At 38.6% G+C, this 26,422-nt stretch overlaps 5 protein-coding genes and 3 pseudogenes across 5 annotated transcripts; 3 read left to right on the top strand and 5 right to left on the bottom strand.

The window, feature by feature from the left end:
• The first annotated feature begins 194 nt into the window (after positions 1-194).
• Positions 195-1,461, top strand: LOC149112490 (uncharacterized). The gene has a single exon (XM_089289334.1). It carries the CDS (start codon positions 358-360, stop codon positions 1,459-1,461), a length of 1,104 nt encoding a protein of 367 aa, XP_089145460.1. The 5' UTR covers positions 195-357.
• A 1,101-nt stretch (positions 1,462-2,562) lies between these two features.
• LOC149112489 (melanocyte-stimulating hormone receptor-like) lies at positions 2,563-4,234 on the bottom strand. Its single transcript, XM_089289492.1, has one exon. It carries the CDS (start codon positions 3,776-3,778, stop codon positions 2,843-2,845), a length of 936 nt encoding a protein of 311 aa, XP_089145618.1. The 5' UTR covers positions 3,779-4,234; the 3' UTR covers positions 2,563-2,842.
• A 1,855-nt stretch (positions 4,235-6,089) lies between these two features.
• On the bottom strand, positions 6,090-7,160 carry LOC149112488 (histamine H2 receptor-like; annotated as a pseudogene).
• Positions 7,161-8,155: 995 nt separating this feature from the next.
• LOC149112487 (uncharacterized) lies at positions 8,156-9,597 on the top strand. The gene has a single exon (XM_089289333.1). It carries the CDS (start codon positions 8,494-8,496, stop codon positions 9,595-9,597), a length of 1,104 nt encoding a protein of 367 aa, XP_089145459.1. The 5' UTR covers positions 8,156-8,493.
• A 1,101-nt stretch (positions 9,598-10,698) lies between these two features.
• On the bottom strand, positions 10,699-12,034 carry LOC149112486 (adenosine receptor A2a-like). The gene has a single exon (XM_089290375.1). The coding sequence runs from the start codon at positions 11,912-11,914 to the stop codon at positions 10,979-10,981; it is 936 nt and encodes a 311-aa protein (XP_089146501.1). The 5' UTR covers positions 11,915-12,034; the 3' UTR covers positions 10,699-10,978.
• A 2,318-nt stretch (positions 12,035-14,352) lies between these two features.
• Positions 14,353-15,297, bottom strand: LOC149112485 (histamine H2 receptor-like; annotated as a pseudogene).
• Positions 15,298-16,625: 1,328 nt separating this feature from the next.
• On the top strand, positions 16,626-17,744 carry LOC149112484 (uncharacterized). Its single transcript, XM_089289573.1, has one exon. It carries the CDS (start codon positions 16,752-16,754, stop codon positions 17,640-17,642), a length of 891 nt encoding a protein of 296 aa, XP_089145699.1. The 5' UTR covers positions 16,626-16,751; the 3' UTR covers positions 17,643-17,744.
• Positions 17,745-23,222: 5,478 nt separating this feature from the next.
• On the bottom strand, positions 23,223-24,554 carry LOC149112483 (adenosine receptor A2a-like; annotated as a pseudogene).
• Positions 24,555-26,422: the final 1,868 nt, after the last annotated feature.

Genomic DNA, 26,422 nt, shown 5'->3' with positions numbered 1-26,422 from the left:
TTAATATTCGTTAATATTTATCAAAACAAAAGAAGCAAAGAAAACAAAACGGATGAGATTAAACTTCGATAAACATTTCAAAATAAAAATGAGCGATAGAAATTTTACACAAGGTTTCGATGTCGTCATGACATCATTATCAAGTGACAAGAAAATAACGGCTCAACAGTGTTATATATGCGATGAGAGGTGTGATTGTTCATTAACATATTTGCTTAAACAAATAGACACAAAACACACGAAACACACAAGTTAAACATCACTCAGCCTGACCTGAATCAACTTCCAGAAGTAGCAACTAAGAACCAATTGTTCCAGTTCGATTGCAAGCTTTATGAACAGACTAACGGAGTGGCAATGGGCTCACCTTTGGGACCCCTTATGGCAAACGCATTTCTCTGCTCCATCGAAGAGAAATTAGAACATGACAACAAGCTCCCAGAGTTTTACAGGCGGTACGTCGATGACACGCTTGCTACGATGAAGGATGGGCCAGCAGCAGAAGCCTTTTTAACAACACTCAACAACTGTCACCCATCCATAAATTTCACAATGGAACTAGCTTCTGATAACAAACTACCATTTATTGGTATGGAAATACTTAAGAAAGGTCACAAACTGGAAACTAGTGTTTACCGGAAGCCAACAAATACCGGCCTACTACTCCATCACCAAAGCCATGTGGACAAAAGGTACAAGAAATCGCTCATTAAAACCGTGGTAAACCGTGCTTTTCACCTGTCATCCACATGGGAGTCTTTCGTGACTGAATGTGATCGCCTGAAGCTGATGTTTACGAACCTCAAGTACCCTGAAAGCCTAATTAACTCCATAATTTCTCACTTTGTCACCTCAATGATGACCAAAGATCCTCTCGTGCCACCTCAACTACCCGTCAACGAAGATACTGTTCACCGAGTGGTATTGCCATTTAAAGATCAAACGTCGGCCGATGCAGCGAAAAAACAACTATCTGACCTGAGCAAGAAAATCGATCACACTCTTCAACCAGTACTCAAGAGTCGCAAAATCCGTGAAGATCACAAGATGCGTGAACCAAAACCACCTCTAATTAATCAACAATGCGTAGTGTACAATTACCAATGTGATCTGTGCGATGCAGAGTATGTTGGGTATACCAGCCGGCATTTGCACCAACGTATTGATGAACACAGGTTTTCCGCAATCGGAAAGCATTTAAAGAACGATCACGGCCTTTATAACATCGACGACCTTGCCAATAATTTTTCCGTCCTAAAGAAATGCAACGGAAAACTGAATTGTTTGATTTACCAAATGCTGTTTATTAGAAAGAAGAAACCTAGCCTGAACACGCAATCGGATTCCATCCGCGCGAAACTATTTGTTCAAAGAAATATGTTAATGAGCAATCACACCTCTCACCGCATATATAACGCTGTTGAACCGTTATTTTCTTGTCACTTGATAATGATGTCATGACGACATCAAAACGTTGTGTAAAATTTCTATCGCTCATTTTTATATTGAAAACAAAACGGTGTCTTTAAAAAGCCTTTAGTATGTTAATTGATGGTGCACCTGCAAAATAATGCCACTCGTATGTGCTGAGCATGTATCTCGCACGGCAAAAACTTCATCTCCAAAATAGATGTAACGCATTGTTTAAGCGAATGAGTACTATATGAAGAGAAACAGTCGTAAGGCAGAGCCGATTAAGGACGGTGCCTACTTCTGTTAATGCGCAGAGTTTCTGCGTATCACGCAAGGTATGGCTTCAGATATCTTGAGGTAGATCTGTAGCAGTAATGCACAAGATCATTTCCTCGGAACATCGATAGAAGTTTCTTTTATAGAACTTCTTTCGAAATTCGCTCTGTCGAATGTTTTTATGACACACATTTCAAATTTTGGGGAGAAATGAGAATGATAAGTGACGTTAGCTGTCAAATTGAGATGAAACTGCTATTGTATATATGTCCGTTTTGAATTACTGATCCATTAAAGCCAAGAAGGAAAATGTCAATGGTCTCTCTCTATGTGTGCATACTGTCTATTAAATAAGCTTTATCTTTTGCGAAAACCTAAAGCACTCTCTTCAATTTCGAATATTTTGGACGTGGTAAATGACCGAAAAACAGCCGAAACACAACCGAAAAAAAAATATCCTTAGCTACATAACCAGGACGTTGGTCGAAGGACTTTGGTCGAAAACAAGTTAACGTTAGTACTTGCATTCAAGAAATTTCATGACTAAATTCGTTTTATATTTTCAAAAGAAAAAAGGAAAGGAAAACAAAACCATGTTTTCAAAAAGTCGCTTAGTATGTTAATCGATGGCACAGCTGTAAACTGCTGACAGTTTCATGCACTCCGCATGCGGCGTGCAGAACAATTGTGTTTCCTGTAGGAGCACGTTGTTCAAGAGAATCAATACCACATCAAAAAGTGAAGTGAAACTTCCACTAACTATAAAGTCACAATCCAGACACAATTATATACAACACAAAGCATAGCCCGGGGAAGAACAACTTTTCGAGTAATTAAAATAAGATTAACATCCAAAGCAGCTCTAATATCAAGTTAGAATAGACTATTCCGATGTTTATTCACATTGTTACCAACTGCATAATTACAAGGTTAAGAGTGCCGCTATCTATAGGAAAATTTCACAAACATCTAATAAGACAAACGATGGAAAACTACAACAAATTACAAAAATGCTCTCTAACTATAAACCAAACAATTAAAAGGGAGAACATGTTACCGCAGTTCTTTGGATGGTTTTTAACAGCTGTTGATGGTTAAAGCAGTAACTTACAGGATTCAACAATAACAACACTGCAAGTGACTGGTCTTACGATTACTGTGTTCCGCGATTTCTGAACCATGACATGTTCCGCAGTATGTCCATGATAGAGTGCCGAATGTGTCTCATCTTCCAGCAGTAAACTACTGGGTTCAAAGTAGAATTAAGATATACGAGAGTCCACGAGAAAATTTTAAATCTTTTAAAAGAGATAGTGGGGCCGTTCATTGCAAAGACGACCAAACTGATGAAGAAAGGCAAGTAACAAATCAAAAACACCAGATATACGTAGAATGTACCGACTGCAGATTTAATAAGGCTGGCAAAATTTGCCATTTCGCCATTCTCTGCTCCTTCTTGTACTTGCTGGGCCTGAATCTGATTCTTGTGACTTTTTACGGCTACATAAATTCTGACGTACACCACTGTCGTAACGAGAAGACCAATAACTCCTACAAATAACAAAACAAGTATAAAAATATCCAGCGGAATCCAGAAAATTGTAAAAGGAAGAAGCAAACTCAGCGCCCATTTTGAGATCACCACAGCAACAACACGCTTGTGAGTCACAAGTTCCTGATATCTAAGATGAAGATGAATTGCCAAGAACCTGTCAACACTTATGGCCACAACACCCAAGAAGGAGGCTAAGAAAAACACACATGCAATGACAAGCAAAATCAGATAGGTATTACAGCCGGGGTTGTTTTGTTGTAACCATTTCACCAGAAGTGAGGTGTAAAAAGGCTGACTCAACAAACCAACACCAGCATCAGAAAAAGCAAGACTCAGGAGCAATGCTCGTAAAGGATTGGGCAACGAGGAAGTTTTTCTTATGGCGTGGATTATCACAATGTTCAACGTGATACAGGTGTAGGACAGAAAACTGTTGAAGACACAATTGGCGATGTAAGTCGAACGAAGGTCTGCAAATTCGACGACTTTGGGGGTGATCTCCAGCAGAAATTCACAAATTGCTTTCTTCATCATATCCACAGACGGCTCTTCAAGGTGACCGAGAAGTTGACATAAAAGATGTTTCACGAAACTAAGAGAGTCTCCTTCCTCAACACCACAAACCAATTGGTTCACTTTGGTTGAAAAGATTCCTGTTCTTAATCAAGTTAAGCGCCTTAGCAAACGAAGTCAATTAAGTGTCCCAAAACCCGCCACTTCAGACATTTTGCTATCGTAAAATGCAGTTAATACTCGTTCTTCTTAATTAAGTCATAACACTAAGTAAACGAAGTATTTCCAGAAAAAGTCAATTTAGATGTTCTGTTGTCATAAAATACGGTTAAAACTGACAGTATGTTAATTGCGATGAAGAATTAATACGTGGGTCTTGAACTTTCTAATAAGTTATCAGAATAAAACCAAGACATAAACGTCACTGGCCTGACAGCCGGGTTTATTAAAAAAGCCGTGTGTTTCCAAAAAACATAAGAAAAACTGGCCCGAAATCGGACATTTTAGACGTGGTAAATTAGACATCGTAAGGGATTTCATCTAACGAAGACCCTTAGCAACATGCTTGATCGCAAATAAGTAAAGTTGGCACGTGGATATGAAAATTTCCCATACTTAATTAATATTGCCCTGAAGGTAAAACAACACGGAAATGACGTTAAAAAGTCGTAATTCACAACATCATTTCTTCATGACATCGATCAAAGTTTGTTTTAAAGAACGCCTTTCGAGACTCGCTCTTTCGAATTTTGTTTTTATGAAACACATTTCCAATTTTGGGGAGAAATGAGAATGATAAGTGATGTTAGCTGTCAAATTGAGATGAAACTGCTATTGTATTTATGTCCGTTTTGAGTTACTGATCTATTAAAACCAAGAAGGAAAACGTCAATGATCTCTCTCTGTGTGCATATTGTCCATTAACCAAGTTATATCTTTTGCTAAAACGTAAAAGACTCTCTTCCATTTTGGATTTTTTGGATGTGGTAAATGACATGTCGGTAAGAATACAACCAAAAAAAAGATCCTTAGCTACAATCTAAGGACCTTGAACGAGACCAAGTTAGTACCTGCATACAAGAAATTTCATGACTAAATTTGTTTTATTTGTTTTCATTTGCAAAAAAATACACCTCAACCGACTGGTGTATTAAGTTTGCGGTCAAATTAAAATAAAATATCTTAATTATATCCGTGGGTCTTGACGATTGTAAGTAATGTATCAAACACGACAGACCGTGTATGACCACATTTCCAAACACCAAGGGGAGAGTTGAAAATACGACGCGCAGCGGAGTATTTTTGGCGAACTTTGAGGTGAAATAAAATCGTAAAAACTTGTGCTAATTAAGATCAAATACCCAAACACCGTCACGGTCATGAATGTTCCTTCGTTTAAACTTGATAAATAATTAATGAGTTTCAGAATAGCTATTCAACCGGCGATGGACCAGCATCCCATCCTGGGGGAACTAGAAATGCTCCTGGTCGCTTTATGCTACAAAAACAGGGATAACCTCCGGCCTTATCAGCCACTTGCCTGACGAAGACTTCACATTTTTGCTTTTATAAAACCAAGAGGTAACCGTCACTGGCGTGAGTGTCAGGTCAATTAAGCAAGCATTGTGTTTGTGAAAACTTAAAAGGCTGCCAATAACTTGGCTGACGTTTTACCCGCGGTAAATGAACAATATTACCGAATGACGATCTGTAGCTATATAATAAGTGCACTGATCGAAAATAAATTAGCACGTGCATAGTTATTAGTTCATCTAAGACTGTCAAAAGGAACCACTGTCAACAGTGAACCAAATGAAAACGGTCGCTTCACCTGAAGCCACTTAGAAAATTAATCCATTGTACACCTGCAAACTGCTGCCAGTTTCATCTGCTGTTAACCTCAAGTTTCTGTTATGTAAATGAAAGAGACAACTATACGGCCAGTAGAACTGCTATTTCTTAAAACAACGTAGCAACGCATCCATCAATATTCTGATCTTTGATAAAATTTATTCCAGGCTATCACGATTAATCCTTGCTTAAAGCATAAAACTACCATGGAACGCAACTGTGTCAAAAGTTACCAAGCTATATCAATACCTTATACTCTTATACTCTTCAGTATGTAATGCTCTCCGCAAAAGCGACTAGTGCATATGAAGTAATCAGTTATTTATTCCGGGCTCGGCTCCACAAGTAGGAGCGAACAATGGTAACAAGATCAAATACATTCATTGATAAATAAAGCCTTTTCTAAAACATCGAAAAAAGACACAGTGGAATATGTGCTGAACAACTATCTTAATAGTGTTAAAACACTTTGAGTCAGTTTGACACGATCTCGTTTGTCTTCAGGCAGCTAAATTTAGACTGCTCGTAGTTAATGTTATACACAAAAGGCGTTTATCAACAATAACAGCAATAAATGTGGGGAATAGATGGCATAACACTGCCGACCCTAAGATAAATGCGATGCGCGATTTCTGAGCCAAGGCATGTTCCGCAGTATGTCCATGATAGCGTGTCGAATGTGTCTCATCTTCCAGCAGTAAATCACTGGGTTTAAAGATGAGTTAAGGTGAATGAGAGTCAACGAGAAAAGAGAAAATCTCTTCAAAGCGATATTCGGTCCGTTGCTTTCAATGACGACCACACTAATAAAGTAAGGCAAATAACAGACCACAAACGTCACGTATACGTAGAATACACTAACTGCCGACTTGATGAGACGAGCGAAATGCGCCATGTCGTCAGTCTGCGCTTCTTGTTGTACTTACAGGGCCTGAATCTGATTCTTGTGGCGTTGTACCGTTAAGTAATTTTTGATGTTAACCAATGCTGTAAGAAAGAGCGAAAAAACTCCGAGGAGAAACTCCACAAGATAGTAAATATCGTATCCAGCCCAGAAAATCATCAAAGGAAAAAACACACTAAGCAGCCATATTGAAATCACCTCAGTAACAACACGCTTGTGAGTCATACGTTCCTGATATCTGAGATGAACATGAATTGCCAAAAATCTGTCTAAACTTAAAGCCACAACACCCAAGAACGACGCTAGACAAAACACGTGCACACTTATCATAATGGTAAACATTGTATATGCCTTAAAGCAGGGGTTGTTTTGTTGTAGCCACATGACTAGAAGTGAGATGTAAAATGGTTGACTCAATAAACCAACACCAACATCAGAAACAGCAAGACTCAGGAGCAACGTTTTTGAAGTCTTTGCCAACGACGAAGTTTTTCTTATCGCGTGGATTGTTACAATGTTCAACATGATGGCGGTATAGGACAGAAAACTGTGAAAGACACAATTAGCGATATAAGTCGATCGAAGGTCTTTAACTTCGAGGGTTTTGGGGTAATCACGTAGCAGTAATTCACAGGATATTTTCTCCATAATCGCCTGAAGTCTCCCTAGTGTCCAAGCGGTTGTCCAAACTAGTTTTTTTTCTCGACGCATCAGATCAACTGGATCACTTTGCCGCGAGTAAATTCTTTACATGATACTGATTGTGACGGCAGTAAAGTGTCGTGTTTTCAGAAAACATAGCGCGATTAATGAAATGATAAATCACGTTTGCTATCAAATTGAGATAAAACTGCTAATTTGTACACGCTTTCAGTGTCACGTGCATAGCACCTATCTCTCGACATGCCATCTTTTGGCGTGCTATGTAACCTGGCCTACGTCAAAATGTAAGCACAAGTGGCTTTTTTATGGTCGAACTCGACTTTAAGTCATGAAAGATGGATTTATTTGACATCACACTAAGGCTAGGAGCATCAAGATAACATTCTGTGAGGGATAAATCGACTGCTTTGAATGTTTACATCTTTCGAGTATTAACTGAGCGGTAGGGACCCAATTCTACCCGAACCCACTATTGAGAGCCGATCGACTACACTAAAATCGTTTGAATTATCCCGTAAATCGGGAGTCCACAATCTTCTTCATTCATTTGAGGTCAGTAACTGTCATATACTTGTCATTTGTTCCGGTAATAACCGGAAAAATTGCTAGTACCACATTTCAGCCGTTTACATAGCATGTCGAAAGATGGAATGTCAAGAGATAGTCGAAAGATGTCGCCTATGCATGCAACACTCAAAGCGGGTGTAAAAACTTTCGAATAACTGATCACAATCAAACCAACAGGGATAGGTTAGCGGTCTCTGTGTGAAGGTTATTAAACAAGCCACATGTTAGTGAAAACCTAAAAAAACAATTCCTGAATTTCTAACCTTTTGAACTTAGTAAATGAGATATTGCTCAGAATATTATCGAGTAAAGATCCTTGGCTATATTCTCAGAGAGTTGAGCAACAAAAAATTAGTACCTTCATAAGAGAATGTCATATTCATTATAATATTTTTTAATATTCGTTAATATTTTTCAAAACAAAAAAAGCAAAGAAAACAAAACGGATGAGATTAAATTTCGATAAACATTTCAAAATAAAAATGAGCGATAGAAATTTTACACAACGTTTCGATGTCGTCATGACATCATTATCAAGTGACAAGAAAATAACGGTTCAACAGTGTTATATATGCGGTGAGAGGTGTGATTGTTCATTAACATATTTGCTTAAACAAATAGACACAAAACACACGAAACACACAAGTTAAACATCACTCAGCCTGACCTGAATCAACTTCCAGAAGTAGCAACTAAGAACCAATTGTTCCAGTTCGATGGCAAACTTTATGAACAGACTGACGGAGTGGCAATGGGCTCACCTTTGGGACCCCTTATGGCAAACGCATTTCTCTGCTCCATCGAAGAGAAATTAGAACATGACAACAAGCTCCCAGAGTTTTACAGGCGGTACGTCGATGACACGCTTGCTACGATGAAGGATGGGCCAGCAGCAGAAGCCTTTTTAACAACACTCAACAACTGTCACCCATCCATAAATTTCACAATGGAACTAGCTTCTGATAACAAACTACCATTTATTGGTATGGAAATACTTAAGAAAGGTCACAAACTGGAAACTAGTGTTTACCGGAAGCCAACAAATACCGGCCTACTACTCCATCACCAAAGCCATGTGGACAAAAGGTACAAGAAATCGCTCATTAAAACCGTGGTAAACCGTGCTTTTCACCTGTCATCCACATGGGAGTCTTTCGTGACTGAATGTGATCGCCTGAAGCTGATGTTTACGAACCTCAAGTACCCTGAAAGCCTAATTAACTCCATAATTTCTCACTTTGTCACCTCAATGATGACCAAAGATCCTCTCGTGCCACCTCAACTACCCGTCAACGAAGATACTGTTCACCGAGTGGTATTGCCATTTAAAGATCAAACGTCGGCCGATGCAGCGAAAAAACAACTATCTGACCTGAGCAAGAAAATCGATCACACTCTTCAACCAGTACTCAAGAGTCGCAAAATCCGTGAAGATCACAAGATGCGTGAACCAAAACCACCTCTAATTAATCAACAATGCGTAGTGTACAATTACCAATGTGATCTGTGCGATGCAGAGTATGTTGGGTATACCAGCCGGCATTTGCACCAACGTATTGATGAACACAGGTTCTCCGCAATCGGAAAGCATTTAAAGAACGATCACGGCCTTTATAACATCGACGACCTTGCCAATAATTTTTCCGTCCTAAAGAAATGCAACGGAAAACTGAATTGTTTGATTTACCAAATGCTGTTTATTAGAAAGAAGAAACCTAGCCTGAACACGCAATCGGATTCCATCCGCGCGAAACTATTTGTTCAAAGAAATATGTTAATGAGCAATCACACCTCTCACCGCATATATAACGCTGTTGAACCGTTATTTTCTTGTCACTTGATAATGATGTCATGACGACATGGAAACGTTGTGTAAAATTTCTATCGCTCATTTTTATATTGAAAACAAAACGGTGTCTTTAAAAAGCCTTTAGTATGTTAATTGATGGTGCACCTGCAAAATAGTGCCACTCGTATGTGCTGAGCATGTATCTCGCACGGCAAAAACTTCATCTCCAAAATAGATGTAACGCATTGTTTAAGCGAATGAGTACTATATGAAGAGAAACAGTCGTAAGGCAGAGCCGATTAAGGACGGTGCCTACTTCTGTTAATGCGCAGAGTTTCTGCGTATCACGCAAGGTATGGCTTCAGATATCTTGAGGTAGATCTGTAGCAGTAATGCACAAGATCATTTCCTCGGAACATCGATAGAAGTTTCTTTTATAGAACTTCTTTCGAAATTCGCTCTGTCGAATGTTTTTATGACACACATTTCAAATTTTGGGGAGAAATGAGAATGATAAGTGACGTTAGCTGTCAAATTGAGATGAAACTGCTATTGTATATATGTCCGTTTTGAATTACTGATCCATTAAAGCCAAGAAGGAAAATGTCAATGGTCTCTCTCTATGTGTGCATACTGTCTATTAAATAAGTTTTATCTTTTGCGAAAACCTAAAGCACTCTCTTCAATTTCGAATATTTTGGACGTGGTAAATGACCGAAAAACAGCCGAAACACAACCGAAAAAAAAATATCCTTAGCTACATAACCAGGACGTTGGTCGAAGGACTTTGGTCGAAAACAAGTTAACGTTAGTACCTGCATTCAAGAAATTTCATGACTAAATTCGTTTTATATTTTCAAAAGAAAAAAGGAAAGGAAAACAAAACCATGTTTTCAAAAAGTCGCTTAGTATGTTAATCGATGGCACAGCTGTAAACTGCTGACAGTTTCATGCACTCCGCATGCGGCGTGCAGAACAATTGTGTTTCCTGTAGGAGCACGTTGTTCAAGAGAATCAATACCACATCAAAAAGTGAAGTGAAACTTCCACTAACTATAAAGTCACAATCCAGACACAATTATATACAACACAAAGCATAGCCCGGGGAAGAACAACTTTTCGAGTAATTAAAATAAGATTAACATCCAAAGCAGCTCTAATATCAAGTTAGAATAGACTATTCCGATGTTTATTCACATTGTTACCAACTGCATAATTACAAGGTTAAGAGTGCCGCTATCTATAGGAAAATTTCACAAACATCTAATAAGACAAACGATGGAAAACTACAACAAATTACAAAAATGCTCTCTAACTATAAACCAAACAATTAAAAGGGAGAACATGTTACCGCAGTTCTTTGGATGGTTTTTAACAGCTGTTGATGGTTAAAGCAGTAACTTACAGGATTCAACAATAACAACACTGCAAGTGACTGGTATTACGATTACTGTGTTCCGCGATTTCTGAACCATGACATGTTCCGCAGTATGTCCACGATAGAGTGCCGAATGTGTCTCATCTTCCAGCAGTAAACTACTGGGTTCAAAGTAGAATTAAGATATACGAGAGTCCACGAGAAAATTTTAAATCTTTTAAAAGAGATAGTGGGGCCGTTCATTGCAAAGACGACCAAACTGATGAAGAAAGGCAAGTAACAAATCAAAAACACCAGATATACGTAGAATGTACCGACTGCAGATTTAATAAGGCTGGCAAAATTTGCCATTTCGCCATTCTCTGCTCCTTCTTGTACTTGCTGGGCCTGAATCTGATTCTTGTGACTTTTTACGGCTACATAAATTCTGATGTACACCACTGTCGTAACGAGAAGACCAATAACTCCTACAAATAACAAAACAAGTATAAAAATATCCAGCGGAATCCAGAAAATTGTAAAAGGAAGAAGCAAACTCAGCGCCCATTTTGAGATCACCACAGCAACAACACGCTTGTGAGTCACAAGTTCCTGATATCTAAGATGAAGATGAATTGCTAAGAACCTGTCAACACTTATGGCCACAACACCCAAGAAGGAGGCTAAGAAAAACACACATGCAATGACAAGCAAAATCAGATAGGTATTACAGCCGGGGTTGTTTTGTTGTAACCATTTCACCAGAAGTGAGGTGTAAAAAGGCTGACTCAACAAACCAACACCAGCATCAGAAAAAGCAAGATCCAGGAGCAATGCTCGTAAAGGATTGGGCAACGAGGAAGTTTTTCTTATAGCGTGGATTATCACAATGTTCAACGTGATACAGGTGTAGGACAGAAAACTGTTGAAGACACAATTTGCGATGTAAGTCGAACGAAGGTCTGCAAATTCGACGACTTTGGGGGTGATCTCCAGCAGAAATTCACAAATTGCTTTCTTCATCATATCCACAGATGTCTCTTCAAGGTGACCGAGAAGTTGACATAAAAGATGTTTCACGAAACTAAGAGAGTCTCCTTCCTCAACACCACAAACCAATTGGTTCACTTTGGTTGAAAAGATTCCTGTTCTTAATCAAGTTAAGCGCCTTAGCAAACGAAGTCAATTAAGTGTCCCAAAACCCGCCACTTCAGACATTTTGCTATCGTAAAATGCAGTTAATACTCGTTCTTCTTAATTAAGTCATAACACTAAGTAAACGAAGTATTTCCAGAAAAAGTCAATTTAGATGTTCTGTTGTCATAAAATACGGTTAAAACTGACAGTATGTTAATTGCGATGAAGAATTAATACGTGGGTCTTGAACTTTCTAATAACTTATCAGAATAAAACCAAGACATAAACGTCACTGGCCTGACAGCCGGGTTTATTAAAAAAGCCGTGTGTTTCCAAAAAACATAAGAAAAACTGGCCCGAAATCGGACATTTTAGACGTGGTAAATTAGACATCGTAAGGGATTTCATCTAACGAAGACCCTTAGCAACATGCTTGATCGCAAAATAAGTAAAGTTGGCACGTGGATATGAAAATTTCCCATACTTAATTAATATTGCCCTGAAGGTAAAACAACACGGAAATGACGTTAAAAAGTCGTAATTCACAACATCATTTCTTCATGACATCGATCAAAGTTTGTTTTAAAGAACGCCTTTCGAGACTCGCTCTTTCGAATTTTGTTTTTATGAAACACATTTCCAATTTTGGGGAGAAATGAGAATGATAAGTGATGTTAGCTGTCAAATTGAGATGAAACTGCTATTGTATTTATGTCCGTTTTGAGTTACTGATCTATTAAAACCAAGAAGGAAAACGTCAATGATCTCTCTCTGTGTGCATATTGTCCATTAACCAAGTTATATCTTTTGCTAAAACGTAAAAGACTCTCTTCCATTTTGGATTTTTTGGATGTGGTAAATGACATGTCGGTAAGAATACAACCAAAAAAAAGATCCTTAGCTACAATCTAAGGACCTTGAACGAGACCAAGTTAGTACCTGCATACAAGAAATTTCATGACTAAATTTGTTTTATTTGTTTTCATTTGCAAAAAAATACACCTCAACCGACTGGTGTATAAAGTTTGCGGTCAAATTAAAATAAAATATCTTAATTATATCCGTGGGTCTTGACGATTGTAAGTAATGTATCAAACACGACAGACCGTGTATGACCACATTTCCAAACACCAAGGGGAGAGTTGAAAATACGACGCGCAGCGGAGTATTTTTGGCGAACTTTGAGGTGAAATAAAATCGTAAAAACTTGTGCTAATTAAGATCAAATACCCAAACACCGTCACGGTCATGAATGTTCCTTCGTTTAAACTTGATAAATAATTAATGAGTTTCAGAATAGCTATTCAACCGGCGATGGACCAGCATCCCATCCTGGGGGAACTAGAAATGCTCCTGGTCGCTTTATGCTACAAAAACAGGGATAACCTCCGGCCTTATCAGCCACTTGCCTGACGAAGACTTCACATTTTTGCTTTTATAAAACCAAGAGGTAACCGTCACTGGCGTGAGTGTCAGGTCAGTTAAGCAAGCATTGTGTTTGTGAAAACTTAAAAGGCTGCCAATAACTTGGCTGACGTTTTACCCGCGGTAAATGAACAATATTACCGAATGACGATCTGTAGCTATATTATAAGTGCACTGATCGAAAATAAATTAGCACGTGCATAGTTATTAGTTCATCTAAGACCGTCAAAAGGAACCACTGTCAACAGTGAACCAAATGAAAACGGTCGCTTCACCTGAAGCCACTTAGAAAATTAATCCATTGTACACCTGCAAACTGCTGCCAGTTTCATCTGCTGTTAACCTCAAGTTTCTGTTATGTAAATGAAAGAGACAACTATACGGCCAGTAGAACTGCTATTTCTTAAAACAACGTAGCAACGCATCCATCAATATTCTGATCTTTGATAAAATTTATTCCAGGCTATCACGATTAATCCTTGCTTAAAGCATAAAACTACCATGGAACGCAACTGTGTCAAAAGTTACCAAGCTATATCAATACCTTATACTCTTATACTCTTCAGTATGTAATGCTCTCCGCAAAAGCGACTAGTGCATATGAAGTAATCAGTTATTTATTCCGGGCTCGGCTCCACAAGTAGGAGCGAACAATGGTAACAAGATCAAATACATTCATTGATAAATAAAGCCTTTTCTAAAACATCGAAAAAAGACACAGTGGAATATGTGCTGAACAACTATCTTAATAGTGTTAAAACACTTTGAGTCAGTTTGACACGATCTCGTTTGTCTTCAGGCAGCTAAATTTAGACTGCTCGTAGTTAATGTTATACACAAAAGGCGTTTATCAACAATAACAGCAATAAATGTGGGGAATAGATGGCATAACACTACCGACCCTAAGATAAATGCGATGCGCGATTTCTGAGCCAAGGCATGTTCCGCAGTATGTCCATGATAGCGTGTCGAATGTGTCTCATCTTCCAGCAGTAAATCACTGGGTTTAAAGATGAGTTAAGGTGAATGAGAGTCAACGAGAAAAGAGAAAATCTCTTCAAAGCGATATTCGGTCCGTTGCTTTCAATGACGACCACACTAATAAAGTAAGGCAAATAACAGACCACAAACGTCACGTATACGTAGAATACACTAACTGCCGACTTGATGAGACGAGCGAAATGCGCCATGTCGTCAATCTGCGCTTCTTGTTGTACTTACAGGGCCTGAATCTGATTCTTGTGGCGTTGTACCGTTAAGTAATTTTTGATGTTAACCAATGCTGTAAGAAAGAGCGAAACAACTCCGAGGAGAAACTCCACAAGATAGTAAATATCGTATCCAGCCCAGAAAATCATCAAAGGAAAAAACACACTAAGCAGCCATATTGAAATCACCTCAGTAACAACACGCTTGTGAGTCATACGTTCCTGATATCTGAGATGAACATGAATTGCCAAAAATCTGTCTAAACTTAAAGCCACAACACCCAAGAACGACGCTAGACAAAACACGTGCACACTTATCATAATGGTAAACATTGTATATGCCTTAAAGCAGGGGTTGTTTTGTTGTAACCACATGACTAGAAGTGAGATGTAAAATGGTTGACTCAATAAACCAACACCAACATCAGAAACAGCAAGACTCAGGAGCAACGTTTTTGAAGTCTTTGCCAACGACGAAGTTTTTCTTATCGCGTGGATTGTTACAATGTTCAACATGATGGCGGTATAGGACAGAAAACTGTGAAAGACACAATTAGCGATATAAGTCGAACGAAGGTCTTTAACTTCGGGGGTTTTGGGGTAATCACGTAGCAGTAATTCACAGGATATTTTCTCCATAATCGCCTGAAGTCTCCCTAGTGTCCAAGCGGTTGTCCAAACTAGTTTTTTTTCTCGACGCATCAGATCAACTGGATCACTTTGCCGCGAGTAAATTCTTTACAGGATACTGATTGTGACGGCAGTAAAGTGTCGTGTTTTCAGAAAACATAGCGCGATTAATGAAATGATAAATCACGTTTGCTATCAAATTGAGATAAAACTGCTAATTTGTACACGCTTTCAGTGTCACGTGCATAGCACCTATCTCTCGACATGCCATCTTTTGGCGTGCTATGTAACCTGGCCTACGTCAAAATGTAAGCACAAGTGGCTTTTTTATGGTCGAACTCGACTTTAAGTCATGAAAGATGGATTTATTTGACATCACACTAAGGCTAGGAGCATCAAGATAACATTCTGTGAGGGATAAATCGACTGCTTTGAATGTTTACATCTTTCGAGTATTAACTGAGCGGTAGGGACCCAATTCTACCCGAACCCACTATTGAGAGCCGATCGACTACACTAAAATCGTTTGAATTATCCCGTAAATCGGGAGTCCACAATCTTCTTCATTCATTTGAGGTCAGTAACTGTCATATACTTGTCATTTGTTCCGGTAATAACCGGAAAAATTGCTAGTACCACATTTCAGCCGTTTACATAGCATGTCGAAAGATGGAATGTCAAGAGATAGTCGAAAGATGTCGCCTATGCATGCAACACTGAAAGCGGGTGTAAAAACTTTAGAATAACTGATCACAATCAAACCAACAGGGATAGGTTAGCGGTCTCTGTGTGAAGGTTATTAAACAAGCCACATGTTAGTGAAAACCTAAAAAGCAATTCCTGAATTTCTAACCTTTTGAACTTAGTAAATGAGATATTGCTCAGAATATTATCGAGTAAAGATCCTTGGCTATATTCTCAGAGAGTTGAGCAACAAAAAATTAGTACCTTCATAAGAGAATGTCATATTCATTATAATATTTTTTAATATTCGTTAATATTTTTCAAAACAAAAGAAGCAAAGAAAACAAAACGGATGAGATTAAATTTCGATAAACATTTCAAAATAAAAATGAGCGATAGAAATTTTACACAAGGTTTCGATGTCGTCATGACATCATTATCAAGTGACAAGAAAATAACGGTTCAACAGTGTTATATATGCGGTGAGAGGTGTGATTGTTCATTAACATATTTGCTTAAACAAATAGACACAAAACACACGAAACACACAAGTTAAACATCACTCAGCCTGACCTGAATCAACTTCCAGAAGTAGCAACTAAGAACCAATTGTTCCAGTTCGATGGCAAACTTTATGAACAGACTGACGGAGTGGCAATGGGCTCACCTTTGGGACCCCTTATGGCAAACGCATTTCTCTGCTCCATCGAAGAGAAATTAGAACATGACACAAGCTGCCAGAGTTTTATAGGCGGTACGTCCATGACACGCTTGCCACGATGAAGGATGTGCCAGCAGCAGAAGCCTTTTTAACAACACTCAACAACTGTCACCCATCCATAAATTTCACAATGGAACTAGCTTCTGACAACAAACTACCATTTATTGGTATGGAAATACTTAAGAAAGGTCACAAACTGGAAACTAGTGTTTACCGGAAGCCAACAAATACCGGCCTACTACTCCATCACCAAAGCCATGTGGACAAAAGGTACAAGAAATCGCTCATTAAAACCGTGGTAAACCGTGCTTTTCACCTGTCATCCACATGGGAGTCTTTCGTGACTGAATGTGATCGCCTGAAGCTGATGTTTACGAACCTCAAGTACCCTGAAAGCCTAATTAACTCCATAATTTCTCACTTTGTCACCTCAATGATGACCAAAGATCCTCTCGTGCCACCTCAACTACCCGTCAACGAAGATACTGTTCACCGAGTGGTATTGCCATTTAAAGATCAACCGTCGGCCGATGCAGCGAAAAAACAACTATCTGACCTGAGCAAGAAAATCGATCACACTCTTCAACCAGTATTCAAGAGTCGCAAAATCCGTGAAGATCACAAGATGCGTGAACCAAAACCACCTCTAATTAATCAACAATGCGTAGTGTACAATTACCAATGTGATCTGTTTGATGCAGAGTATGTTGGGTATACCAGCCGGCATTTGCACCAACGTATTGATGAACACAGGTTCTCCGCAATCGGAAAGCATTTAAAGAACGATCACGGCCTTTATAACATCGACGACCTTGCCAATAATTTTTCCGTCCTAAAGAAATGCAACGGAAAACTGAATTGTTTGATTTACCAAATGCTGTTTATTAGAAAGAAAAAACCTAGCCTGAACACGCAATCGGATTCCATCCGCGCGAAACTATTTGTTTAAAGAAATATGTTAATGAACAATCACACCTCTCACCGCATATATAACGCTGTTGAACCGTTATTTTCTTGTCACTTGATAATGATGTCATGACGACATCGAAACGTTGTGTAAAGTTTCTATCGCTCATTTTTATATTGAAAACAAAACGGTGTCTTTAAAAAGCCTTTAGTATGTTAATTGATGATGCACCTGCAAAATAGTGCCACTCGTATGTGCTGAGCATGTATCTCGCACGGCAAAAACTCCATCTCCAAAATAGATGTAACGCATTATTTAAGCGAATGAGTACTATATGAAGAGAAACAGTCGTAAGGCAGAGCCGATTAAGGACGGTGCCTACTTTTGTTAATGCGCACTGGTTCTGCGCATCACGCAAGGTATGGCTTCAGATATCTTGAGGTAGATCTGTAGCAGTAATGCACAAGATCATTTCCTCAGAACATTGATAGAAGTTTCTTTTATAGAACTTCTTTCGAAACTCGCTCTTTCGAAACTCGCTCTTTCGAATGTTTTTATGACACACATTTCAAATTTTGGGGAGAAATAAGATAAGTGATGTTAGCTGTCAAATTGAGATGAAACTGCTATTGTATATATGTCCGTTTTGAATTACTGATCCATTAAAACCAAGAAGAAAAATGTCAATGGTCTCTCTCTATGTGTGCATACTGTCTATTAAATAAGCTTTATCTTTTGCGAAAACCTAAAGCACTCTCTTCAATTTCGAATATTTTGGACGTGGTAAATGACCGACAAACAGCCGAAACACAACCGAAAAAAAAGATCCTTAGCTACATAACCAGGACGTTGGTCGAAAACAAGTTAGTACCTGCATTCAAGAAATTTCATGACTAAATTCGTTTTATATTTTCAAAAGAAAAAAGAAAAGGAAAACAAAACCATGTCTTCAGAAAGTCGCTTAGTATGTTGATCGATGATACAGCTGTTAACTGCTGATAGTTTCATGCACTCCGCATGCGGCGTGCACAACAATTGTGTTTTCTGTAGGAGCACGTTGTTCAAGAGAATCAATACCACATCAAAAAGTGAAGTGAAACTTCCACTAACTATAAAGTCACAATCCAGACACAATTATATACAACACAAAGCATAGCCCGGGGAAGAACAACTTTTCGAGTAATTAAAATACGATTAAGAGCTTCTGGCCGAGAGACCGGGGCAGACTTGGAAATGAAGTTTGGCCGATTTCGCTCAAAATTGGTACGAAAAGTCGTTATGTGGACTTATGTAATATGCCAAAGTTTCAGCTTCAACGACGTTCTTTTTGTCTAGTTCTGGATATCAGCCCCTTAGGGGTTCTCAGAAGCTGATTTTCAGTACAATTTTGGCCACTTTTCAATCTCTCTTTTAGCAACGTACAATTAATTTCAGACAAAAACAAAACCATGTTTGCAATGCCCTATTCTTAGGCTTCTATGGGTAAAAACATTAGCGCGCGGGAATTTTTCGTTAGCCTGTGGCTGTTATCACAACTTGGTCCTATTTGAAGCATATGGGAAGCAACCGGAAATGGCCTGTTTTTCAGATCGCATATTTTCCATGCCCATGTTTTATATCCTGAAGTCTCAGTATCCCTGCAAAGTTCAGCCTTTAATTTAGTAATATCAAGAAAAAAATACTAAGGTTGAGGCCTTTTTACTAAGAAAAAACTTACGAGAAGATGACTAACCGGGCCACCTCCGGTTAAAGTTTCAACAAATCGTGTCTATAAAAATCAGCCATTTAATTTCGATTAATACCTTTTTTCCTTCTAAGTCATGAATCAGAGACTCTGAAGTTAATTGTAACCAAAAAGAGTTACCGTTAATCAGAAATTTTCATGTGATTTTTTTTCGGACCGATCAGATTTTGGTCCATTAACGGTTGTAAATGTTGTGGAAGAAGTCCGAGTCATTGTGGAAAAAAAATACATACATATACCTAACAATCCATCTCTTGCCGGTTAATCACAATGCACCTCTGCATCTTTTTTGGTCCAAACTGCAATATTAAGTTTATCTTTAACATTCAACTCGTTCAACGAAACAAGTCTGTGGCCCCGAGTAATGAAGCGCTAATTAAATCAGGTATATTAAGCCGCCAAACTTTGTGGTCCCATTTCGTACCATAACCAGCATAACCCACCTGTCTGGGACTTCTTTTCTGAAAAACAACTTATCCGTCACTCTAAATGCAATCACAACGGGAAATTTCAAATATAATTAGAGCTAATTGTCTAATACAAAATGCAGTCTCACTATTCCAAGTCTATATGCAAAGTGTCTGGATAAATTCCCTTACTATAAACACTTACCTGACTTCAGGTTTACAGGCATACCCCTTTCTTATAATACCTTAAAAGTGAAGCAACATTAAAAACCTTAGCCCCAGCGATAAATTGGTCGTGAGTGCGTTGTTGCGAGTAATGAAAATGCAGGTTGATTCATACCGTACGTGGCGAGATAACGACACGCCAACTTATCTGTAGTTTACTAGCTATGATTGACATGGAATTCATTTTTTTCCCGTCTAGAGTCGTCCCCTTGATACTGCAGAGAATGATTAGGTGTATAACTTGCATGAGAACCTAAAGAACGAATAAAAATATGTTACAGAATATTTATTCACACCCAGTCCCCCAGTGGAAACGGCCTTGGTATTATAAATTGAGGACGTCCAAGACGGTCTGTTTTCCCCGCCAAGTTGCTGAATGTCCGACCAAATTGTCAGAAAATTAGTCATTGGCACACTTTCCCTTTCTCTATCGGGATTTTCCATTTGTTGCGGTTTCAGTTAGCACAGATCCAGACTAAATCGGTGTACTGCATATATCCAAAGATAGGACGGGGGAGGAGTGGATTTTCCTTCAAAGACTACGGCTTATAGCACCCCTAGCTGCAGAATTGCTGGCCCTTAACTCCGATTTCCATAATAAGAAGTGATAATCCCCAGGACGACCAGTATGCTTGCAGTAGGTGATATGGTAAGTCGTCACAAGGCCCAGTGCCTCATACCTGCGGGAGCTTAAATTGGTTATTGCTCTTCTTCCCTAGACAGGATGACAATCACCGGCTCTCATTTATACATCTAGGTGGAGAGAGGTACTGTGAAAGAAAATTACCTTTTGCATGACGACATGGCAACGCCCTAGTAACCAGGAACGCTCAATCCGGAGCCCAGCCCGCGAACCATTAGGCCGCGACCGTGCTATGTGCTAGGCAGTTGCTTTTGTATAGGATCCGAATGCGTTACAACGTTTCATGCTTACTTATTCTGTCCTAAATTGATAAAATGCAACGGGGAAATGAATATATGGCCAGCATGTGGATATCTTGCTGGCTGGATTGTTTATTTACAAGAAAAGAAACTATCTGTGATCAATTAATTAAACTTATTAAACCAATTCAGTCTTTAAGCGAATTTGTTTCATTTGAGTGTGCTTGAAAGGCAGAGGAGCGAAAAAGTCTGGCTATTACAATTTAGTCTCCTGGAAAACTGAAAACATGATTATACAGTGTCCTGTTTGGAAAGAAGATGACATTTGCGGGGCATGATATAACAAGACATCAGAGCCTGCTGTGACTCTCCCATTAGCGAGGTTAGATCGAGATGTTACCCACCTACTGGTCAAATTAAAATGGGCACTGGTGGTAATAAACTGGCCGCGTCTCACAGAGTTGACAACTGCCCTGAATGGAAGTTAAAGTATGAATTAAAGAAGATTGTGATTTGCCCACGTCACCGTGGAAAATCTACCTGTTTGCGTGACCAAAGTGCGCCATGTCAACACCCTTTTTTCCATCCAGGAGAAAACAGAAATTAAAGAAACCGAAAAAGATTATTGCTAACGTTTCAGATAGCATATTCGAGGAGTTCGGCATTGTAATACCTATTATATCCCATAAGTATCCTAGGGGAGAGTGACTGCATGCATGTTCATCAGACATGTCTTTAATTCGTTCCACTGGTTCAAGGATCGTTGTTCCATCATCATCTGCATACACATTTGAATAAAATATTTCTAACTTAAATTGCCTACCCACACACAATTCAATTGTTAACATTTTCGACGCCATATTGGATGTTGTTTCACTTGAAGAGTCGAAAGGGCTTGGAGATGAATTAAGTAGTTTCACATAATTGCCCAATATTAAATAACAGAGGAGACACTTCGCGTGTCATGCGAAAAAATGTAATCTCTGGGCCCTCTATTGTATTACGAGGCTTACTTACTTACAGTCTCTATCGTAACGATAGTGTTCGTATTTAGAATCATACCAAAGGGGAGCAAAGATCGAAGCTTGAAGGAAAGCACCTCTGGGTGTGTCGCAATTGAGTCGGAAATTTCAGTACCACTAGTCACACAAGGTATTTGTGATCTTCTGGCAAGGGGAATGAGAAAAAAACTCACGGCTTAAAATTCTAATAATAGTGAATAGTCAGCTATGAAGGCATGTGACGTCCGAATTCATGACTATTCCATGAAGTCAAAATATCGTTTTTGCCAAATATAACAAACTTAAAAGAGAAGAGAAAGGGTACTAAAGGATTGAAAAGGTGCAAAAAACCATGTTTGTCCCAAGAAACTTGAAAACGTCAATAAAAAACAGAGAATTAGATTAGAAAACTCAAACTTTGGGTAATTATGCCTGACAAAGCAAGGTTGCCATGGAAACAAAGCAGAGTCCCATAAATAACGCTTTTGGTGTGTGTGTTTTTTGCTCAGCTTTTCCCACCTAACTTATACACTCAGTAAACAGCTTGTTTCATTGTATCTTGATTACTTTTCTTGTTATCAACGTATAAAGTTTCCCCCTCACCTTCCAGTCACCTGGGTACAGGGTACAAATTTAGTTTTAAATCCGTCAGTAGGAAAATTAATTTCTAGTTTATGGTTTGGAAATATATATTCCCTTTAAATAATTTACTTTGGGATAATTGATTGGTTGTTAATTGTGTGGCTGGTGTCTAAAAATCTCTCCTAATAAGGAAATTAGACCTTGACAGGAAGTGCGTAGTAGGTAATTTCTCTTTAAGTGTTTCCTAGTAAAAAAGCCTCAACCTTAGTATTTTTTTCTTGATATTACTTACCTACGAGCTGAACTTTGCAGGGATACTAAGACTTTACGGTGTAAAACATGGGCATGGAAATTATGCGATCTGAAAAACAAGCCAATTCCGGTTGCTTCCCATATGCTTCAAATAGGGCCAAGTTGTGATAACAGCCACAGGTTATCAAAATATTCCCGTGAGCTAATGTTTTCACCCATAAGCGCCTGAGGATAGGGCATTACAAATACGGTTTTGGGTTTTTCTGAAATTAATTGTACGTTGCTTAAAGAGAGATTGAAAAGTGGCCAAAATTACACTGAAAATCAGCCTCTGGGGCCCCTTGAGGGGCTGATATCCAAAACTCGGCTAAAAAATGGTCGTTGAAGCTGAAACTTTGGCATATTACATGAGTCCACATAACGACTTTGTGTAAAAAATTTTAAGCGAAATCGGTCAACCTTCATTTCCAAGGCTGCCCCGGTCTCTCAGGCAGAAACTCTTAACATCCAAAGCAACTCTAATATCAAGTTAGAATAGACTATTCCGATGTTTATTCACATTGTTACCAACTGCATAATTACAAGGTTAAGAGTGCCGCTATCTATAGGAAAATTTCACAAACATCTAATAAGACAAACGATGGAAAACTACAACAAATTACAAAAATGCTCTCTAACCATAAACCAAACAATCAAAAGGGAGAACATGTTACAGCAGTTCTTTGGATGGTTTTTAACAGCTGTTGATGGTTAAAGCAGTAACTTACAGGATTCAACGATAATAACACTGCAAGTGACTGGTCTTAAGATTACTGTGTTCCGCGATTTCTGAACCATGACATGTTCCGCAGTATGTCCATGATAGCGTGCCGAATGTGTCTCATCTTCCAGCAGTAAATTACTGGGTTCAAAGTAGAATTAAGATATACGAGAGTCCACGAGAAAATTTTAAATCTTTTAAAAGAGGTAGTGGGGCCGTTGATCGCAAAGACGACCAAACTGATGAAGAAAGGCAAGTAACAAATCAAAAACACCAGATATACGTAGAATATACCGACTGCAGATTTAATAAGGCTGGCAAAATTTGCCATTTCGCCATTCTCTGCTCCTTCTTGTACTTGCTGGGCCTGAATCTGATTCTTGTGACTTTTTACGGCTACATAAATTCTGACGTACACCACTGTCGTAACGAGAAGACCAATAACTCCTACAAATAACAAAACAAGTATAAAAATATCCAGCGGAATCCAGAAAATTGTCAAAGGAAGAAGCAAACTCAGCGCCCATTTTGAGATCACCACAGCAACAACACGCTTGTGAGTCACAAGTTCCCGATATCTGAGATGAAGATGAATTGCCAAGAACCTGTCAACACTTATGGCCACAACACCCAAGAAGGAGGCTAAGGAAAACACACATGCAATGACAAGCAAAATCAGATAGGTATTACAGCCGGGGTTGTTTTGTTGTAACCATTTCACCAGAACTGAGGTGTAAAAAGGCTGACTCAACAAACCAACACCAACATCAGAAAAAGCAAGACTCAGGAGCAATGCTCGTAAAGGATTGGGCAACGTTCAGCATGATAGAGGTATAGGACAGAAAACTGTTGAAGACACAATTTGCGATGTAAGTCGAACGAAGGTCTGCAAATTCGACGACTTTGGGGTTGCTCTCCAGCAGAAATTCACAAATTGCTTTCTTCATCATATCCACAGACGGCTCTTCAAGGTGACCGAGAAGTTGACATAAAAGATGTTTCACGAAGTTAAGAAAGTCTCCTTCCTCAACACCACAAACCAACTGGTTCGCTTTGGCTGAATAGATTCCTGTTCTTTATAATCAAGTAAAGCGCGTGTCCCAAAACCCGCCACTTCAGACATTTTGTTATCATAAAATGCAGTTAATACACGGTCTTCTTAATTAAGTCATAACACTAAGTAAACGAAGTATTTCCAGAAAAAGTCATTTGAGATGTTCTATTGTCATAAAATACTGTTAAAATTGACAGTATGTTAATTGCGATGAAGAATTCATACGTGGGTCTTGAACTTTCTGATAACGTATCAGAATAAAACCAAGACATAAACGTCACCGGCCTGACAGCCGGGTTAATTAAAAAAGCCGCGTAAAACATAGGGAAAACTGGCCCGAAATCGGACATTTTAGACATGGTAAATGAGACATCGCAAGGGAATTTCATCCAACGAAGACCCTTAGCAACATGCTTGATCGCAAATAAGTAAAGTTGGCACGTAGATATGAAAATTTCCCATACTTAATTAATATTGCCATGAAGGTAAAACAACACGGAAATGACGTTAAAAAGTCGTAATTCACAAAATCATTTCTTCGTGACATCGATCGAAGTTTTTCATTTTATAGAACTTCTTTCGAAACTCGCTCTTTCGAATTTTGTTTTTATGAAACACATTTCAAATTTTGGGAAGAAATGAGAATGATAAGTGATGTTAGCTGTCAAATTGAGATGAAACTGCTATTGTATTTATGTCCGTTTTGAGTTACTGATCCATTAAAACCAAGAGGGAAAACGTCACTGATCTCTGTCTGTGTGCATATTGTCTATTAACCATGTTATATCTTTTGCTAAAACGTAATGGACTCTCTTCCATTTCGGATTTTTTGGATGTGGTAAATGAGATGTCGGTAAGAATACAAGCAAAAAAAGATCTTTAGCTACAATCTAAGGACCTTGAACGAGACCAAGTTAGTACCTGCATACAAGAAAGTTCATGACTAAATTTGTTTTATTTTTTTTCATTTGCAAAAAAATTTACCTCAACCGACTGGTTTATAAAGTTTGCGGTCAAATTAAAATAAAATTGCTTAATTATATCCGTGGGTCTTGACGATTGTAAGTAATATATCAAACACGACAGACCGTGTATGACCACATTTCCAGACACCAAGGGGAGAGTTGAAAATACAACGCGCAGCTCAGTATTTTTGGCGAACTTTGAGGTGAAATAAAAGCGTAAAGATCAAATATCCAAGCACCGTCACGGTCATGAATGTTCCTTCGTTTAAACTCGATGAATTATTAATGAGTTTGAGAATAGCTATTCAACCAGCGATGGACCAGCATCCCATCCAGGGGGAACTAGAAATTCTGCTGGTCGCTTTATGCTACAAAAACAGGGATAAGCTCCGGCCTTATCAGCTACTTGCCTGACGAAGACTTCACGTTTTTGCTTTTATAAAACCAAGAGGTAACCGTCACTAGCGTGAGTGTCAGGTCAATTAATCAAGTATTGTGTTTGTGAAAACTTTAAAGACTGCCAATAACGTGGCAGACGTTTTACCCGCGGTAAATGAAGAATATTACTGAATGACGAACTTTAACTATATTATAAGTGCACTGATCGAAAATAAATTAGCACGTGCGTAGTTATTAGTTCATCTAAGACTGTCAAAAGGAACCACTGTCAACAGTGAACCAAATGAAAACGGTTGCTTAACCTGAAGCCACTTAGAAAATTAATCCATTGTACACCTGCAAACTGCTACCAGTTTCATCTGCTGTTAATCTCAAGTTTCTGTTATGCAAATAAGAGAGACAACAATACGGCCAGTAGAACTGCTATTTCTTGAAACAACGTAGCAACGTATCCATCATTATTCTGATCTGTGATAAAATTTATTCCAGGCTATTACGACTAATCCTTGCTGAAAGCATAAAACTACCATAGAACGCAACTGTGTCAGAAG

The sequence above is a fragment of the Orbicella faveolata genome, unplaced genomic scaffold (genome assembly GCF_042242905.1).
Source record: "Orbicella faveolata isolate gen_17 unplaced genomic scaffold, um_ofav_v1 contig_2, whole genome shotgun sequence".
NCBI lineage: Eukaryota > Metazoa > Cnidaria > Anthozoa > Scleractinia > Merulinidae > Orbicella > Orbicella faveolata.
Note: the sequence above shows the minus strand (reverse complement) of the source record. Positions and strands in the feature narration are given on the sequence as shown.

Excerpts from the sequence above, each read along its gene's own strand:
- LOC149112490 (XM_089289334.1), top strand. The coding sequence starts at position 358 with ATGGGCTCACCTTTGGGACCCCTTATGGCAAACGCATTTCTCTGCTCC.
- LOC149112489 (XM_089289492.1), bottom strand. The coding sequence starts at position 3,778 with ATGATGAAGAAAGCAATTTGTGAATTTCTGCTGGAGATCACCCCCAAA.
- LOC149112487 (XM_089289333.1), top strand. The coding sequence starts at position 8,494 with ATGGGCTCACCTTTGGGACCCCTTATGGCAAACGCATTTCTCTGCTCC.
- LOC149112486 (XM_089290375.1), bottom strand. The coding sequence starts at position 11,914 with ATGATGAAGAAAGCAATTTGTGAATTTCTGCTGGAGATCACCCCCAAA.
- LOC149112484 (XM_089289573.1), top strand. The coding sequence starts at position 16,752 with ATGAAGGATGTGCCAGCAGCAGAAGCCTTTTTAACAACACTCAACAAC.